The sequence below is a fragment of the Epinephelus fuscoguttatus genome, linkage group LG15, assembly GCF_011397635.1.
Source record: "Epinephelus fuscoguttatus linkage group LG15, E.fuscoguttatus.final_Chr_v1".
NCBI lineage: Eukaryota > Metazoa > Chordata > Actinopteri > Perciformes > Serranidae > Epinephelus > Epinephelus fuscoguttatus.
Genome location: NC_064766.1, coordinates 9,304,105 through 9,324,136, shown reverse-complemented (window position 1 = coordinate 9,324,136; position 20,032 = coordinate 9,304,105). Strand labels below are relative to the sequence as shown.

Here is a 20,032-nt window from a genome sequence, read left to right as displayed (position 1 = left end):
TCTGCTGTCTCCTCTCTATCATCCTCTCTATCTCTAAAATGAATATTTATTTAGCACAGTTAATAGAGTACCACATCTGAATACATGTTAATCTATTTTTTTGTGGCTGAGGCTATCTCAACCAGGGGGCAGGGAGGTAGAGGGGGAGTAGGATGGAATGGAGGAGGTGCAAAGATTTAATGGAGGTAAAAAGGAGAACAGGATGATTTCACAGGGCCAAGGAAAGGAAAGACAACTCTCTGGGGCTAAATGTGACACAGGGAGAGATAAACTGCCTCTCAACCAGCAAGAACCACAAGTAAAAATCCTTGAGTCTAAGCGCTTTATGCTATTTGTGTGTGTCACTGATTTAAGCTGGCTCAGGGGTTTTCAACCTTTTCAGTCTTGCAGCCAAAAATACAGAAAATTTATGTCACTGTGGGACCCAGGCTTAGCAAACATGCCATGTCGACTCACAGAAACAAGCTAACAGTTCAATTTGGGTTACAGCCTAAAAGGTGAGATATTCCTGGGTTAGGAAATATACAAGAATCATTTGTGTGAGTTGGCTGCTACTCAGTGTAGCATCAAGTTTCCATAAGCATAAGCCTCAGGGAGGGACTAACAGTATATAAAACATATATACAATACAGAGATCTGATCCTGATTTGCAATGCAGGTCTTGGTAGAGATACACCAATATGACATGCTATATGCCAGGTATTAATACATACTTTCAACATATTGTACCGCAGTAACCAGAACTATAACTATAATATTATTACTTCCATTAATGTTGTTGTAAGATACTGTCATTACCTGCATATCTCTCTCTCGCTCTCTCTCTCTCTCTCTCTCTCCCTCTCTCTCCCTGTGTCATATGGATTACTGTTAATTTATCATGTTGATCTGTTCTGTACGACATCTATTGCACGTCTGTCCGTCCTGGAAGAGGGATCCCTCCTCAGTTGCTCTTCCTGAGGTTTCTACCGTTTTTTTTCCCCGTTAAAGGGTTTTTTTGGGGAGTTTTTCCTTATCCGCTGTGAGGGTCTTAAGGACAGAGGGATGTCGTATGCTGTAAAGCCCTGTGAGGCAAATTGTGATTTGTGATATTGGGCTTTATAAATAAAATTGATTGATTGATTGATTGATTGATATATCACGCTGTTGCAAAAGTTTGATGGGCTCATAAACAAAAAGTCCATCAAACAGTGTGTTGGGGTAAGATAGCATTTTATTTCATCTGAATCGGCTTACCAAATAACCTTTTTAAATCTGTAATCAAATCTTTAAGTGCAGCTCTTAATATCTGAAAGTAGCTGCAGTTAGGAACAACTATATCTCAAATATTCAACTGATATCTGTGTTTACTTGCTGGCTGAGAGGGCAGGTCCTGGTTAATATTAAATATATGAGCAATTGTTGACATGATATGCGTTTAATTTAAATGGCCACTGACCACTCTGTTAGTCTTGTTTCACGGGGAGAAAACAGACAATCCACGATCCTAGAGTGGGGTAAAGAGTGGTGCTTCTTTCTCTACTACTGCATTTCCACTGCATGGTACAACACAGCTCGACTTATCTCAACTCGCTCTTTTTTGGTTTGTCACTGTGGACAGTACCTGGTAATTTTTTGTGTCACTCGAAGTGAGCTTAGCTGATGTAGAAGGTGGAGATAAAACACTGCAGACCACTGATTGCTCCACATTACTCATGATTATTTATTAAAATTCTTGTGTTAATATTTAGTGAAAGCGTCAATATTCAAACCTACGATATCATCACAACATTGATATCAAAAATATGAAAAATCTGATATTTGATTTTCTCCATGTTGCCCAGTCCTACACTACACCACACACATGACAACGTGCCGACGTTCCTCTGTTTGGTTGCCAATGAAGTGATCCAGCAAGTGTTGCATCACAGACGATGTTAGGGCAACATCATGTGGTGTCCCTACAGCGATCAGTTCAGAATTTGGCCTACACTTGAAAACACTTGGGAACCCAAACCTTCAATGTTCAGTCTATATGTAATACAGCAGTGAGTATTCCCCTAGACTGTGTCCTTGGCTGTCCATTGAGTATATTTTGCTGTCAGTACAACAGTTTGAATATGTATGGGTCTCACTCCAATTACAGATATTAACTGGTATGTATGGTACATCTGTTTGCTCTGTGCTGTGCAGGGTTGTATGTATGAGAGTTTGTGGGCACAGTGGGACGAGGCTCTGGCTTGGTAGGTTTTAAACCGAAGCTGTGGCCTTGATCTTAAAGGCCTGCCATCGTAAAACCTGAGGAACCAATACTGAAATACAGCTTCCATTCATGCAACACGCTGCTACTCCAACTTAGTTACTGGCCCACAGGGCTTTTTGAATGCTGTGTGCATGTGTGTGAGTGAAAGAAAGTGAAACTGCGGTGCATTTCCATCTCCAGTCACCCCTATGGCGACAAGCAAGCACGAAAGCCTGACAGAGACAGATAGATGGCTGTGCCTCCCCTCTATTTAGCGCTCTGTCCCCAACGTGTGTGGGGCTATTTCTCATTTCATTAGTGTGTGTGTGTCTGTGTGTAGCTGAAGACCTCCGCCATCCGTCTCAATCAGCCCAGTGTCTTAATCTACTGTCTACCTACATTTTGGCCTCACTCAGCCTCCCTCTCTCTCAACACAAGCACACAGCAAATGACAAAATTACATAACAATTAATTCTAAAAACACAATATTCAAGCAAACATTTTATCCAGCAGGTAGGTAAATAAATCTCTTGCACGTAGGTGCTGTGAAAATAGCAGCGGTAAATCCCTTTAGAGCATCATTCTCTGCTGCACCCTGTTAACTGAGGCCTTAACTACACTGACACACCATGATAAAACATTTAAGTCACTATTGATTTCCCCTGCCTCAGCCCGATCTGTGTGTGTATGTGTGTGTGTGTGTAGGTCTCAGATGGCAAAATGGAAAGGGAGGGGGCCGTTTTGTAAGTGCCTGAGAAAAAATTGAGACAGAGGATGGGAAGAAAAGAGAAATGGGAAAGACAAAGAAGGGAGAAAGAGAGAGAAATGTGGCTTAGCGACAACAATAAAGAGAAGAACCAGAGAGAAAAGGCAGCGAGAGCGACTGGGCAGTGTGTATGTGTGTGTGGAGGGGGGGATGGAGGGTAGAAATCTAGCTTCATCACTTCCAAATTGAGGACAGATTCAATTATTTGCAGAAACCACATGGAAATCTCTCCGCATTGTTCCAGCTGGAGCACCAAATTTGGCAGCAATCGCATTGGCGGCATTGGAGGGGCCATTTATCTTGGAGGGGAAAGAGCGTCTCAGGCGTTGTACGTGTATATGTGTGTGTGTGTGTGTGTGTATGTGAGCTCATTTATCTTGCGGGGGAATGAGCAAGGGAACGAGGACGCCCCGGGAGGCGACCAGATCATTACCCATCTGGGATCAGAGACAGAGAGAGAGAGAGATTTCACTGACGCTGCCCCCGTGCAAAGCCACACACACACTTGTACAATGTATCAATGTAACGAAAGGAGACAAATCTCATTTTCATTTGGGGACGGAGGGGCACAGAAGCTCCACAAATACGTGCATTTATAGCAAGCGGAGAAGAGTGAGGCAGGGAATTGTTCCAGCCAGCTGACTGCTTGTTCCATTGCAATCATTCAGCATCTAGTTGGCTCCCTTTAAATGGATACTTCGATTAAGGCATGCTCTTCTCTAGGTGGCCACTAAGACCTCAGCTAGGACAACATGTAGCAACACGTACAACTACATTTGACCATGACAAAGTCATAACCTCACATTTTCTTTGGGAAATGTTAGAATTTCAGGTAGTTCTTAGCAATGAGTGTTAGGCAAGCAAGATGATTCTCACTAAACTACATCTGTGAGATTGAGTTCATTTCTAGAAATGATTCGTTTACCAACATAAGTCCGATGTAATGTATGGTCTGTAGCAGGAAAATAAAATAACTTGGAGTAAATGACAGCTCTGAAGAGAAACTCAAACTCACTGATGAGCTACAACTGTCCTCTAAGCTATGCAAACAGAGCAGCATGAGAAGAGCACCTTGTCCTCACTGACATCAGTACCACGCCAACTGTGCATGAGTGTGTGTGCAAAACTAGATCAATCAACACCATCTGACCACTGCCTCCCTACACAGCCACACTGACCTGCCTACATCTCTCTCTCACACACACAATCACATACAGACACACACACAAAGTGAAACAAGGAGGATCACAGCACAAACAACTTATCGAATGCATCCCCTCGCTCAGCAAACACACACACACACACACACACACACACCTTTTGCCTTGCTGTGCTGTTTCTGATCAATACACTTCAAGCTGCTCTGCTTATTCACCAGTTATCCCATCTGCTGATATTTAATATGGGGAACACACACACTGAGCACTGATTGATTCATTGACATGAAGCATTAATTGCACGCAGCCTATCAAGAGGTGACAGATACATGGAGAATACTACACGTAAAGCTACAAAAATTCATATTCATATTTAGGAAATATACGTTTAAAACTTTCCTAAAGTAAATTCTGTCATTAGTGTCCTGCTCTGGTAGCCAATGCAGCCTTGAGAGACGTTTGCAATAACAGGGAAGACAACACACTCCAATCATTTATATTTTAACATTTTGCCTGAGGAAATGACTGGTAAAGGGAAAGGTTAAGAAAACGAGATGAGAGTGCTGCTTTTTAGGGGGTATTCCTAAAGGCACTCCAGGTGGACAAAGGAAATCACTTTAAGAAATAGGGTCTGGGATGGAAGGCAACAAGCAGACTGACCCCAGCTCAGTGTGTGTATGAGTGTGCCCGTAATCGCATGGGGCAAAAGGACAGGAGAATATGCCAGACATGCAGAAGCAACCAATCAACCAAATCCCTCTTTCTCTTTGCCCACTGACGTTTCTCTCTCGCTCTCGCAATGAGCTGACCTCTATTACCCATGCAGGGGACAGGGCGTGTGTGTGTGAGATTGTTTACTTGTGGCAGAATATGGATGAGGAGATGGAAATGAGGGAATTACAGAGCGCTGGCCTTTCACACACAGGGTGTTCTAATGGATAGGCCAGTGTGTCCGCTTGTGAATGTGTGTGTATGTTTAAATCACAGCTGGGTGAGGGGATTTTCTTTGTAATGTCCAATCCAGCCTCTAGCTGCAGTCATATATACAGGTCAATATGACATATTTAAGAACTTAAGATTTTTGGAGTATATATGCTGGGGCTACTTCCTAAACGTTGATGATTTAAAGTTTCCCCAAGTCTGATCTCATGTTGTCAGTTAAATCATGGCACTTTATTCAGCTGTGCATTGAGCTTTAAACGTCTCCATTTCGCAATTACAAAACTAACTTGTTTCTGCGTGGTGCTTCAACGCTCTCAGCTCCAGTGCTGAATGCAGCCAAGTTTGCTAAACTATATTGAACTAGACACAAGCACATCATCCTGTCAGCAGTGAATCAGCACGGAATGTTCCACTCTCTGACAATTTTATACTTCTAATTGGTGTTAATAATGCTACCATTTTTGTTTGAAAGTTGAACTACTAGGAGCTGCAGGGATGACCTTTTTTGGGGGCCAGTCTGGAAATTAACATCACCCTGCTTCCTTTAACAAGAAGCCTATGGGATTTTTCCACTGGACTTTGGAATATTGCAGAAAATAAGCTGTGTGGCAAACATCAGTTTGTGACACTTGCATGTTTTGTTCTGCAAAATAATCTTTACAAATGAACACCACTTTATGATTTTTTAATCATAAATGCAACGAACAGAAGTAAAAGCAAACTAAGGCTATTAATAAACTACACCACGGTCGCATGAGTTCAGCGTTGCCACCACAACAAGGCTGTAAAGCCGTGTTAGCCACTTGTTTGCAACTGTCATTTTTAAGACACGTTCAAGCTTCAGAAATGATGAGTGGGAATTCACCAGCGTATTTCAAGCTGAAGTCTCTTCAGCTTGTGTTAACCACAGACCTTATTTCAGGCATCTAACCAAAACCTCATTTAAAAAACCCAGTGACTTCATGATGAGGTAACCGGAAGTGCTAAAATGCTAACTCATTCCTTGTCTTTTGGACTCATTCCTGCAGCACGCTAAACAGATGTGGGAAAAGCAGTAATTTTTTTCTCTCTGTTTGCATGATAGTTCATTATGTGGTGTAATTTTGTGTGTGCCATGAGGGTAATTTGTTTTCCTCCTGTCCAACTGGTCAGTAACAGTCTATTACCCAATTCCAAATGAGCCAAGATATGATCAAAAAATAATACAGAAACAACATCTGTAATCTAAGTGCTACCTGTATAAATGCCATGTGTGTGATGTTCAGTGTCATCGTCCTGCCATTCTTAAAAAGCTTTACTTGAAAACTATGAGAAAACAGCTGTTTATCATGCATCACGTCGTGGTGTATAAACGGTGTTGCTGAAAGCATGTGTCTAAACAGTGTGAACAAACATTTGCATGTTTTCACACTGCTGCCTTGAAACCAGCGTGTGCCTTGTATCTGCTTGTGTCTACGTCCCCATTAATGATTCTAAGGCAGCTCTGTGCTAGAGAGAACACAACTGCAAGAAAAATCAATACCTGGAGAGACCCTCCCTGTCACACACACACACACACACACACACACGGCAAAAACAGAATCCACACAAAATGCATCATTTATGACCCTCTACAAGTCGACTCTCCCGCAAGTACAAAAACTCATCACAAAGTCATAGAATCACCGTGTGTGTGTGTGTGTGTGTGTGTGTGTGTGTATGTGTGTGAGATCAGTCTGATACTGCAATGGGAAACGTGACAGAGTCATTTTCTGTCTCACCTTTTACAACTAGATCATGATATGTGTGCGTGTCTGTACATATGTGTAACCTACTTTTCAATCTCACTGTTTTTACAGGTGCGCGGGGCGCAGGAGGAAGAGGAGGAAGATGAAGGGGTGCTGGGGTCTGTCTTGCTGCTTTCTCCGTTGCTCGTTGAAGGCATCTCTGAAAACACACAAACAGGTAATGTGGTTAACACTGGAGAGTGACTGTTGTAGCTGCAATAAGCATTCACACACCTCCCTGCAGATTCAAAAACCATGAGTCAAAATGAGGAGAAAATAAATATCCAACATTCTTGGCAAATTATCTCTTGTGTAAGTAACTATATTCTTTATATGAAGACTTGCGATACTAAAATCATATTAAAACATTATGAATAAAATGTCTTAGCCCTTCTTACCGTCACTGGCCCATTTGGAGAATTCAGGCGTTATTCTGTTAGAAGGCATCCCACCGCTGCAACAGAGACAAAATGTTGGTATGAATAGAGCCTCAATGGTGCATTCCATTTCACTGACAGTGCTACCTACAGCGAGTGTCGGTTGGAACGCCCCCAAGTTTGGAGAATCAGACAGAGTAGTAAGCCACAGAAGCAAAAGAATGTTTTCGCCGCTTTACCTTGCCACAGAAAACCCTCATTTGATGGGGAAGCAGTTAATGGCTTCAGTTCCCCATCAATGCCCTCGTCAAAGCCACCAGACTCCATTCACAGAAACAGTAAATTTGGCTCACTTAACACGGGAGCTGCTGGTCTAATGCTGCCTCAATCAGTTAGTTACTGTTTCTGAGTGAATTCGGTGAACCCAAACTTAAATGCCAAAGTTACACAATAATAAAAAATGCAGAGAGAGAGGGACAGACGAGCAGCTCCTGTGCTCAGGGGTGTTAAATGACTGTTTTTCTTAATGCAGTCTGGCTTTGATGAGAGCGATATAACAACTTCAGTTCTCTGTCGCAAATCGCTGGCTGACGGTGAGGTGAAGCAGTGAAAATATTCTTAATATGGTGTACACTTCAACTGATATTGATTTTTTTTTAGCTGGGACCTTTTTAGGTGGCTAAAATGTGTTTTGTTTCTGCCCCCATCTACAGCAGTTAATTGCTTAGCTTCTCCAAACTGGGGACATACCCACTGACTTTATGTTACACACTCATTATGGATAACTAACTCATTCAACCTCACTTAAAAAAAATATGAACTATCCCCTTAGATTCATATTCTGCTAGCTTGACTGTGCAGTAGTTATGGCCTCATACTTGAGCACGGCTCCCCGTAGCGCCTCCCTCTCCCTGGCTTCTCCTTGGTCCTCTCCGGCTCCAGAGCAGGGGATGATATCGGCCTCGGTGTACTGGGCCTTGCCGTATTCCAAGGTGTCGTCTCCGTCCACGTCTAGGTCGGCATCGCTGTCTGCCGCGCTCTCCTTGATGCTACACGTGGCAAAACCTGTTCCTGTGAAGAGAATATGAACACGACTTTCAGTGTGACTTTCAGCAAGACAGTGAAAATGAGAGAACCTTGAGTTTCATGTGTGGAGAGGAAAATTTGCCCATCACTGGCTTCATCACTCATAATTTTCCAGGACACGACATGGTGAGGTTTACTTAACAGATGTTAAAATTGACACCACAAGTGATCTAATACAACATGAAAAATAAAATCACAGCTGCAAGTCACACATTTAGGCAAAATATTGTGTATTTCTTATGCTTTACATTCCAGTTCACACTTGATTAAATGTCAGAGTAAACACATATCAGTATCTAATGTCACAGATCCAGCAAAATATATACAGAATATAACAACAGGGACCTCTACTGCCTGCTTTTGAGACAAGCCTAAGAGATCTGAAACTTGAGGTTATTAAAAAACTTTACTTTTTTAAGGATCTGCAGATGGAGAGAGATGAGAACGATATCTGGTCAGAGAGATGAGGGTGAAAAGAGAGACAGACACGGGGTGAACTGATGAAGACTGACACTTCACCCATCAATCTTTGGGAGAAAGAGAGGGAGAGTGGGAGACTGTGGGGGAGTGTGTGTGTGTGTGTGTGCGTGCGTGCGTGCGTGTGAGTGGCACTTCTATAAACCCAGTGATGAACGCTCAGACAAACCCTTACCGCTGCCTGACTGCTCCCTTCAGCTCCACTTAGCCACAGAGCCGGCTGTGTGTGTGTGTCCGTCACTTAGAGGCGTCTCCTCAGTGTTTGTTTGAGACTGTCTGTCCCTCTGTCACTTAGGCCCTGTCTCTCCAACCCCTTGAAGGTGTGGGTGCACGCGTGAGTGTGTGAGTCTGTCTACCTGTCACTTACACCGCGTCTATCTACTACGCAAAGGTAGGTAAGGTGTGTGCATGTGCAGGAGTGTTCACGTGTGTATGTTACTTACTATTTGAGCACTTCGAGGTGTGTGTGACAGTGTGTGTGTTTCACTTGAGATGTGACTCTGGATGTGTTTGTGTGTGTCTACCACTGACAGGCCTGACAGCCATCTTATTTACACCTATCCCAATTTCTACAAGCTCTCAGCTGGACTAGTGTGTTCTCTGTGTATGTTACAAGTGTGTGTGTGTGTGTGTGTGTGTGTGTGTGTGTGTGTGTGTGTGTGGGACCAGATAGAAACTCGACAGAGTTGACAGCCATCTTATTTAACCCCCTGTCCCAGTATGTGTGTGTGAGTCTCCATACTTGACTTCCTATAACAGTTGGTCTCAGTGCACTACAGTGTCTCACTGCACTATGGCGTCTTTGTCAAAGTGCAAATCAGCCGCTAGGGCTTGTCTCTGAGGACCTTCTGGGATTTAAACATCTGCTGCTGCTTCTCCTACTTAACTGTGTAATTCATTTCACTCTTACTCTAGAAAAGAATAAAAAAAATGAGGAGGGAGGAGAGAGAATGTGAGCACGGAATGGCTGAAAGCCGCTGTGATAAAACGCGCCACCGATGCTAAGCCGTTTTACGACAGGCCCATGGTTTTTAGTGATCAAATAAAAAGGACCTTTTAACTTTTATTTGGTCTCAGCGGCAGAGGGGAACATATGGGAACAATGGCCACGCAGCGTAAATCTAGCAGCCTGCTGGCTCTGCTCAGCTACTGAGGCTATAGTTTTTCAGGGCATGGCAGAAGGCGAACAGAGCACATGTTACATTATTATACAGCCTGACATGGTGAAACCGTTGGACTTCATGCATTTTTTCCTCTCACCACTGGCAGACTTCCTTGCTATGTAGAGTTGGTTAATTTGGGGGAAAGCTCAGTGTTTCAGGTATGGAATTTGTCCCTCCCTTACTTACCATCAAAGATGGTAACTACCTAGCCCACACACACAGAATTCCAGACCAGTTTGTGAACCTACAACACGGTGGTGACAAGTGAGATACAGTTTATATTCAAGTTCACACATGACTTTCTGCCTTTCATTACTATGACCCAAGCTTAAACCACTCTACCCCCAATCCCTCAGTGTCAGCCAAGCCAGGGAAGAAAGCTTCTCATCCATCAGCTGTAAAGGAGTGACCAACTGGATGAGAGTAAAACAAATAGTTTTAACTCCAAACCACTAATGCACGAATGAGTGCTTTGGTGTGTGTGTTGTAGTGGCAATGGCAGTAGTGGCTGGAGCATAATCCAATAAACTAATCAAACTATGGATCTTGTGGCTGGTTGGCCACAACAACTGTGCTCATGAGGTGGAACATGAATATGTGGGCTCTGACGACTTGGTAATGCCCATTTAGAGAGTTTCACGAGTGTGGAAAACCTACCAAAACCTGCGCATGGAATAATTTAGAAAACAAAAGCAACAGTGCAGAGATGACAGGATGTGTGGCAGAGAGATGCAACGGAGTTCCCTGGACAGATCTGGACCAGGGACACTGCAGTCTCAATCTCTAAGCCCACAGAAACGCTCAATAATCACTTTAGTGACCCTAAAACTGACTTTAGAACTACAGTAAGTGGACCTGTGGTGAGCTCTGGCCCGAGTGATTCACAACAAGATCACAATAATGTACAATTTATGTAATAATAATATCAGTACGACATCTGTATCAGCAGATAAAGCCTTAAAAAATTAATCACACATCAGCAGAAATCCAGTATTATTTATAATAATACAAAGTGCAGTACAATACAAACTTAAAAACAGCACAAGCTCTCAGACATTTTAAATGATTCCCTTATGGATGCTGTATTTTTGTCCTTATTTGAGGTCTATTTGTACATGTACACACTCTACATGTCTTTGGTGTTTTAACTGTGAGCATATGTGTGGCCGGTTGTGTGTGTGTGTGTGTGTGTGTGTGTGTGTGTGTGTGTGTGTGTGTGTTCTAGTGCTTCTATCTGTCCCTCTAAGCAGTCTTGGCAGGCCAATCTAATCTGGCCAGGGAAAGGTCAGCCCCACTCTAACTGCCTTTCACTCACATTATGCACCGACGCCCCCCTCCCCTTTCTTTTTCTTCACCTCTCTTCCTATCCAGTCCTCCTTTCCTCACCTTCTTTGTGTTATCACTTCTTCCTTCTTACCTTTATTCTTTCACATTTCTCTGAACTATCCTCTTTCCACTTTTTCCCTTCCCTTGCTTGTTTCTTCACATCTCTTGCACCACCCTTTATCACTCTATTTTTCTCTCTACTCATGTATCACTTGTTCTCTCTCTCCCCTGGTCCAGTCCCCAGTTTCCCCTCCTTTCTGTCAGACAGGCATGATCAATACACACACATACCGACTCATACAGGGCCATCCTGGTCTGTCTCATTACCATAACCATCTCCTGAATATCGTTGACTCTTAACATACTAACTACACATTTTATCCTTGGAGCTACATGCCTCATGACAGCAACAGCGGAGACACTCAATCTACATACATGTCACCACAACAACACTACAAGTTCAGATCTGAGGAGGCGGGCAGGATCAAAGGACCCATCAGGCTGACAGACAGCCCAGATCGACCAATCGACCGACCTCGGCGACATCCCGTTACCATAGCAATTATCGGGACCCTCTAAGAAGCAGAGAGGAGGGGAGTCAAAGGTCATCGCACTATCTTTCTGCCATTTACAGGTCAGAGAGAGAGAGGGAGAGAGATGGGGAAAGGGACACAGACACAAAGACATGAGACGGCCATCTTTGAAGTCCATTTACAAAGCACAGATTTCTCCTCTGCTCAATCCCTCTGGGCCATCTCAACCTGCAATAATCCCCCTCTTCTCCTCCTCTGTCTCTCAGGACGGCCTGATATCAAACCTCAGGATCTGTCTGTCTGCCTGCCTCCCTGTCTGCCTTTCCATCTGTCTGTGGCTAAACTGACAGATCAACTATTTTCTTTTAAGATCGGTCACTTAAAAAGCAGGAGTAAACACTTGAGAAACAAATAGGAACATTAAACGTGCTATGTAATGTGGTACATTGAAATCTGATTTGTAGGCCCTGCATAATATGAGGAAAATCTGTAATGTGCTATGGCATTGTTCAATGCGGAGATGATGATATGACATAAATAAACAAATACTGAAGTGTGCATATTAGCTACACAGTTCCAATCCCTCTCTGCTTTAAAGGTCCAGTGTGTAGGATTTAGTGGCATATAGCGGTGAGGTTGCAGAGCTGAAACTTCCCCCGTGTGCCAGGTGTTCAGAAGAACTACAATGGCTGACGAAATGGCTCAGACAAATGTCTCTATCTGTCCGTTCTATGCTACCATAGAACAACATGGCAGCCTCTGTGGGAAAGGACCCGCTCTGTAGATAGATATATACGGTTCATTCTAGGGTAACAAAAACACAACAATTCTTCTTTTCAGGTGATTATAAACTAATTTAACATAGCTAAGAATATCATACACCATTTCTGCCAATAGATGCCCCTAAATCCTACAAACTGGACCTTTAAGTATGACGCTAATACAGATAATAAACATTGGATAGCTAATATTCACTGAATAAACAAATTAAATAAATTACTTTGAACATGCATATTTTTACTGACTAAATGTATGCATATGACTATGAGTTCAGCATTTAATTGTTAAAAAAACAACAACCTGAAAATTGTCACAGAGGTACTTGGGAAACTGTTGTACAAGAATTTTGTGGGGTTTGCTGGTAACAATTGGATCTTATTTTTAATGGAATTTCTAAAATCTGAAAATAAATAAATACACAAATAAAACAAAAATAAATAGAATATTTTAATTGAAAATGCTGTAGTGAAAGAACAAGACAGTAAAGGCAGATGTAGGCCTACGAATTCATCATCATCAATAACACAGAAACTTTTCTGTTTAAACAACCTCATGACAAATCCAGTATAGATTACTGAGTCTACAAGATTTTGCTTATCGATTAATCACTGATGTCATAAACTAAACAAAAATGGCAACTTTTGCTGGTTCCAATCTCCAATGTGAGGATTTGCAGGTCTTGTGCACCAGCACAAAAAAAAGGTCAAATGAAATATTTTGACATGAAATTATTATAAAAACTTAGTTGTAATAAACACATTTTCCTTTAAAGACAGACTTTTGAATATATCTTGCCAAGTTAAAAGTAAATGCTAGTTGCTTTCCAGCCCATAAAACTGAGACTTAGACAGACAGACAGACAGTCCACTAGACAGATAAAGAAAGCTCTCTGTCTGTGCCGTGGCTCCTTTCAACCTGGCTAAGCCGGTGCGAGACACAGGGAAGTCTTCCCTCACACAGAGTTGAATCATAAACTGATCTTGTTCGATTTTTTCCTCCCACCCCACCTCCCCCTCTCTCGTCTCCCTTGAAAGGGCCCCGTTCCCTCTGCCTTTCTTCCTCTGGCTCTCAAAGGGAGGGAAGGATGGTGGCACTTCACAGAGGGATAGGCCCTCTCTTCATCCCGCCAGCTGAGGAGACCCCCTGCAACATCTCTATATCCGTCTAGCCGGCCGCTGGCTCTCAAGAGCCTGCTGGATTCAGCGGTGAGTGTTAGAACCACTGAGGAGCTTTCAAGACAAAATCCACCTTCTGAGCCTTCTGCCAAGTATGTGTGTGTGTATGTGTGCGTTTCAAGTCGCTCTCCCCAGGCCACCTCAGTTATCTGTGTCACATCACAAGGTGCCCTATTAGAGCGTGGCAGAAGGGTCCTGTGTCTGCTCGTTTAACGACGTGAAAGAGAGATGGGCGGTTTGGAAGGAGCATTGCGGAGATGGATGGACGGGTGGGGAAGCCACCACCCACCCCCACGAGCTGCTCTTTGGCGCAGTTTAGTTGAGATTTCAACATTGATCTGTCTTGTCTCCTCTCTCTCTGGCTTGCAGAGAGAGAGGCAGGTGAGGCTCAGCGTGTGTGTGTTTAACAACGGATCGAACAGGGAGAGAAGGAGGTGAGCAGGAAGAGGGACAGATGAAAGCTGAGGCAGAGCCAAGAGAGTTTGAAAGAGCCTCTTAGAGATGACAACAACTCTTTACCTCCATCTGTGCACATCTTGATGCTTTGCCTCTGTCTGTCTTTCACCACGTTTTACACAGAAACAAACTGAGGCCACAGCGGGAGGCCACTGTGATGCACAATGCAGTTAAATCATCAGACTGCATGTATTCATACTATTTGGTAAATAGAACTAGAGTGTATGTTTTGTTTGGAGGCACTTCTGGGGCTTAGAGGAAAGACTGTTGTAGCAAAGACATAAAAAGACTGAGAGAACAGTGTTGGCAATGTTTACACTGAGGAAGTGTTGTGTAGGAATTAAAGCTATATTACCAACCAACTTCAAGTATTCAACTCTTTTGATAATTGATTCAAATATTCCCTGGTTTCAGCTTCTCATGTGAGCTGGTTTGCTACTTTTATTTGTCATATACTGCAGTAAATTAAAATATCTACGGATTTTGACTTTTGTCATTTCATTTTATGAATCTAGAAAACAATCTGCAGATTAACTGCTGGACTGCTGGTCAGATATACAAGCAATGTAAAGATGTTAGTTTGGGCTCTAGGAACATGTAACCTGCTTTTTTCACTTTTTGGGGACACTGAGTGAGTGAGTGAGTGAGTGAGTGAGTGAGTGATGCAGCGCTGCTTTTGTGAGCTGAACTTTTGTTGGGTGGCCTGTTTCTATTTATATCTGTTGCTCACTTTGAAAGGACCTCAATGGACGATAAACGGCTGATTCACAAAGTTAAGATGAGGAATTATCTACATGATACCTCATTTCACTACAAAAACATAAGTAAGGTGGAGACGGACTGGAGAAAGTTCGCCAGGGAGCAGAAAGTTTCTGGTGAGCTAAATGACCCTTGCTAATAACAAGTTATGCTACTTGCTTTTGGCTAAATTGTTATTTCTATTAAACATCATAATATAAAATGTGTTTAGTGTTTAGTAAAGTAATGTTACAAAGTAGGAGGACTGCAAAGAGGCCAGTCACTCATCTTAAGTGGTTACGTTTCCAGGCTGATCTCAAGCGAACAGTTGATACTTTTGTCTACATGAAGTAGACCTAACAGAGGTGCATATTTGATGGATGCAGTGTAGACAGAGAGCTCTGATGTGATTCAACGCAACAGTGTAACACTCATTTGCTGTTGGAGCACAGTGTCATTATGTTCCACTCGGGAGCGGCAACACCTGGTAAAATCTGGTATACGGTCCAGTCTGGTGTTTGGCTTTATATCATATTAGCCCAACCCTATACAATGTTAACAACTCAGCTCATTCTCCTGTGAGTGGTCTAGAAGCTGACTCATAGCATTGATGTTCCTGATCATGTCAACATCTTGCTTGATAAAATCAAAGTTATGGAAATATTGTCAACTTCAGAACGTAATTTCATGTCCATTGAGTTAGGTCAGATCCCACATAAAGAAAGGAAACATCTGACTTAAATGTATTAAGTAGCAGATACAGACAATTATTGTATAACAGTCAGCTAAACTAAATTTAATATTTGGAGGGTGTGATGACGAAAAAACATTACAATAAATTGTCACTTGTTTGTCCAGACACCCCTTCTTATAAAAATGTAAATAAACTAAGCTTCAGAAAAGAACTTGGTTAAAAATAATAACAATAGCAATTTGAAAAATCTAAGATGGGGGACCAAAGAGAGACCGTGACAGAGAGCTACCACTGTAGGTGTGTTGTGTCATGGAGCAGCCATGCTCCCCAGTGACCAGCTCTCCCATCCAGTTCTATAATTGCATTTCTGGGCACATACACACACTCACACACGCTCTCTCTCTCTCTCTCACACACACACACACACACACACACATTGGTGACCACCAGGTCAATTGCTCAGCTAAATGTGTTTTCCTTCCCCTCGCTAAGAGAGTTGTGTAGGGTCGAGCCAAGCTGAGCTGGGCTGGGCTGACCCCGAGCTAACCCACACTGCCACCAGACCGCTGGCACCATTACAGCTCCCTGGTCACATTCAACACCAGTCCCACAGAACTAACATTGCTCACACTGGACAGGAACAGAGGGAATGATGGATGAGCAGAGAAACAAGGAGACAGACAGACAGACAAAAGGTAAAAGGGGACCAAGAAGGATCTGGGCCGACCCTGTCTACATAGAGCTAACTCTGCTGTGACGACCACAGAGCTGTGACAAGTCAGTCAGTCATCTAACAAGCAGAACACCAGACACCTATGTCATCACACAGCACACACCAGCACTGAACACAACCTGCCTATGAAGAGAAACCAGCGTGAAATAAAAACAGCATGGTGTTGTTTCAGATGAGGTGTGTATGTTTGTGTGTGTATACCTCTGAAGCCTCCCTCCAGCAAAGCTGTAGCTCTGATCCTCTTCTGCCCCGCCCACTCGTACTCCTCAAAGCCCCGTCCATTCTCTCCATCCATGTCTGCAGAGTCATCATCGCCTAACGCACCCTCACGCTGACACACACACATACAGGGATTTTGTTAATCAGGGCACACACATACAGAGTAACACAGGTCTGTTTAATAGAGGTGTCTGTGTCTTAAAAATCTTAACAAATATCAGTAAATGATTTTACTATTTTAAGTTATGGTGTGGTGGAAGATAGGCCAGATCTCCATAGCATGCTTTACCTGTGCTGTACCATGATGAGCTGTGGTAAGGCCCCGTACAGTTGGTAAATGTCAATAGGACACTGCCTATCTGAATTGTGTTTGAGGTTTGCACAAATTGCAATACACACCCAAAAGTCTTCATCAAACTACTTCACCGAACCTTCTTCTGTTGTGTTTTTTTCCTCCCAAAACTAAACGGCAACATCATCAAGCTGCTGCAAGCGCTTTAAAATGAAACCTTGCATTGAAAGACAATCAGTTGATAAGCCAAAGGCCTTGTGATTGTCTCATTTTTATCTTTTACTGTGAAGCTGCAGCAGGAAGTGACTTGTTTGCCCCCAAATGTCTTACTCTACTTCAGATCAACAGCAAATAGGAGATTCGAAAACAGAGACTAGTCTGTCCATTTGATCAACAGCACAAGACAAACAGCGGAGGATTGGCCCTGGCTGCAAGCAGCACTGAAACATCGCAGTACTGTATCTCTACTAATTATTATGTAAAGAAAACACAGCTCACGTGGCATGGTACAGCACTGGAAGCCCTAAAGCGTGCTATTGGAAAAGATGTATTAGTGTATCTATAGCTAGTGTAACAGACAGTCGTCAGTGAGGTGAGATACAGGAGGAGTGGTGATTAGTGGTAGTGATTTATTGTCTTTGGTCGACTCTAGGAAAGAATGGAACTGTTGAGCATCTACAGGAAAGAAGAAGAACTGGTGACCAACCCTGGTTTGACAACTACAAACCAGAGAGAGGAGGTGACTGGAAATATTTTCCTATTTGGGCTACAGCAGACAAAGCCAAATTGGCCCTCATCTACGAGACTAAAGGTGTAACTGTTGTGCTCATACAGGAACTGCATGCCAATGAATAAGATAGTCATGTCATATGGGATAAACCGCAGAAATCAAATTTTTGTGTCAGCTTTGCAACACTTAATGATGGACATGTAAATACTTGACTGTTAGTATGTTTTCTTAATGGTCTTTCAGACAGTTTCTCCCATGTGATGTGAATGCAGTACTGCTATGTAAAGAAGTGGTCTATATCTACAAGAACTACAGTTGCTATTGGTTGGTACCGCACTAATACACAGAAGTGATTGGACAGCATCTACAGGAAGTTAAGAGGTGACTGATCAGCATCTACAGGAAGAGAAGGGTTGACAGGCTGTCCGACTGGTTCAGGACCAGGATTGTACTACCTGGATCAGGCATTGTTCCACATGTCTACTCATCTCCTCCTCGCTCCCAGCCAATGGGGCGCTGCACAGCGGACATACCTGGCCCCCCTCCTCAGGCTTCCTCCTCTTCATCTTCCCTATACGGGCTGCAAAGGGAGAGTCAAGAGAGAAAGAGAGACAGACAGAGTTTTAATGTCATATAGTTTTTAAATGTTTGAAGTTTTCAAGCATGTTTCCTCAGATGATAATATCACTGGTTTCAAGGCACAGGAGAGAATCTAAAAAAAGACCTCAGGGATTTTTCTGTCAGATGAATCTTCCTTGATTGGATCATATGCAATGTAATGTAGATCCCCAGAAGGCCTGCACTCTATTCTCAATTCTTTACAAGCCTAGAAGCATGAGAAAAGGCCGAGCTGGCCGCTTTTGAAATGTGTTAAGAAAGAAGTGACGAGAGCCGGATGTGACAGTGTCAATCTCTGTCCTACTCTCTACATCCACGCCATCCCTCTCCCTCTGTTTCTCCTCCCTTTACTCTGCTGCCCCCTGCCACAGCTTCCCCCCACCACACACACACACACACACACACACATTTAATTAGAAATTTAACAGAGCAGAACAGCCGTCATTGCGCCCCGAGTCTCTGTCGTTTTTTCTTAACTGCAAATGGCGCGCGGGGACATTAATTTTTAGCTGGCTGGGAAAGCAGAGGAGGCCAAGAGGGACTGTGGCAAGGGATGGAGGGAGAGGCGGAGGAGACAAGGCAATACGCCATAACTGCAGGGGAAGAAGACAGAGGGAGTGAGGCTGGGAGGGTCTGAGAGAGAAACGGCTGTCTCCCCCTCTTCCTCCATGCCAATTCTCCCCTGACGCTAATCGAGGGGAGCGTTGTTAAATAGAGAAGGGAAAGGCCTGCTAATTAGGTCCGGCAGGGATCTCTGCCCCCCTCAACCATTATACCCCACATGAGAATGATTCCTGGTTCCACATGAGGGCAGAAAGAAAGTAATGGAGGGTGAAGTTTAAACTAAGTCTTCATTGGCTCCTGTCATGCGCTCCGACTGAAAAAGGCTGAGTTGTCGCCTCAATGTGGGAAACTCTAAATATCTTGCAATAGAGACAACAACCAACGTTGTGAGAGTCTTCTTATCTTCTTGGTTTATAGAGCTTCACTATCTCTTGATAAAAAATGACGGTTTATTGAGCAGCAAAACTACTAACACTGTAAACATACATTTGTGTTACATATCATGGTGTATTTAACTGTGTCAGAGCTTCTGATCTCTGTTCCTCCTGAAGATAATGTTAGAAATTCAGTACTGTGAATTCATGCTCTTGAAAAAAGTGCATTTCTTGTCCATTATAGGTACAAATATGAATGAAATTCAGCTTTCACTCATTTCTTTTTCAACATGTGGACTATTCCTACTGTGCAATGTCAAAATGTTTTTTGTAAGAGTGGCCTATTGGCAACATTGCCACTTGTGTGACACAAATGATGAAGTCTTCCATTATCCCTGTCAAAGTTTTTAAGTAGTTAAGTGACCACATATTACATTAAAAGCCTCAGGAAAAAACATGGTGTATGGATTGTGTTGCAACTTGAAGCACTGGTCAAGTTAATCCCATTATTTGTTGATCAGAAAAGCTAGCTACAGTCTCATAGGTCTTCTCTCAGAGCTTAGCCCCAATTGTGCCTGATAATACAACATTACATTTGAGCCACAGAGCTAAAGAATCAGATTTTCCAAATAATAAATGCCTAAAAAAAAAGAACCCCTGAAGGTAGCTTAACAATACTTATCTAATCTGGGGAAAAAAAAGGATTTTTTTCCCCCTTCCTTTACCTCTGGAGGCACTGCCCGTAGTTTTTCGACTAACGGAAGTGCAGGGGCCTCGGGGATCGCTCAACCCCTTCACTTCCGGCGGTGCCCCAGGTAACAGTTTAGACTAATCTGATGTTTGTA

The 20,032-nt window shown here is 43.0% G+C and overlaps 1 protein-coding gene across 4 annotated transcripts in view; it reads right to left on the bottom strand.

Moving 5' to 3' along the window:
• Positions 1–20,032, bottom strand: part of rnf220a (ring finger protein 220a) — a 192,481-nt gene that overhangs the window by 15,729 nt on the left and 156,720 nt on the right. For 3 of the 4 annotated variants that reach the window (XM_049597833.1, XM_049597832.1, XM_049597835.1), the window contains 5 exons: positions 18,087–18,211; positions 16,592–16,721; positions 8,108–8,300; positions 7,251–7,306; positions 6,901–7,012 (listed from right to left, as the gene is read on the bottom strand). In XM_049597833.1, the coding sequence (XP_049453790.1) occupies positions 6,901–7,012; positions 7,251–7,306; positions 8,108–8,300; positions 16,592–16,721; positions 18,087–18,211 (616 nt within the window). The remainder of the gene's footprint in view (positions 1–6,900; positions 7,013–7,250; positions 7,307–8,107; positions 8,301–16,591; positions 16,722–18,086; positions 18,212–20,032) is intronic. The other variant, XM_049597834.1, reaches the window with a different exon arrangement.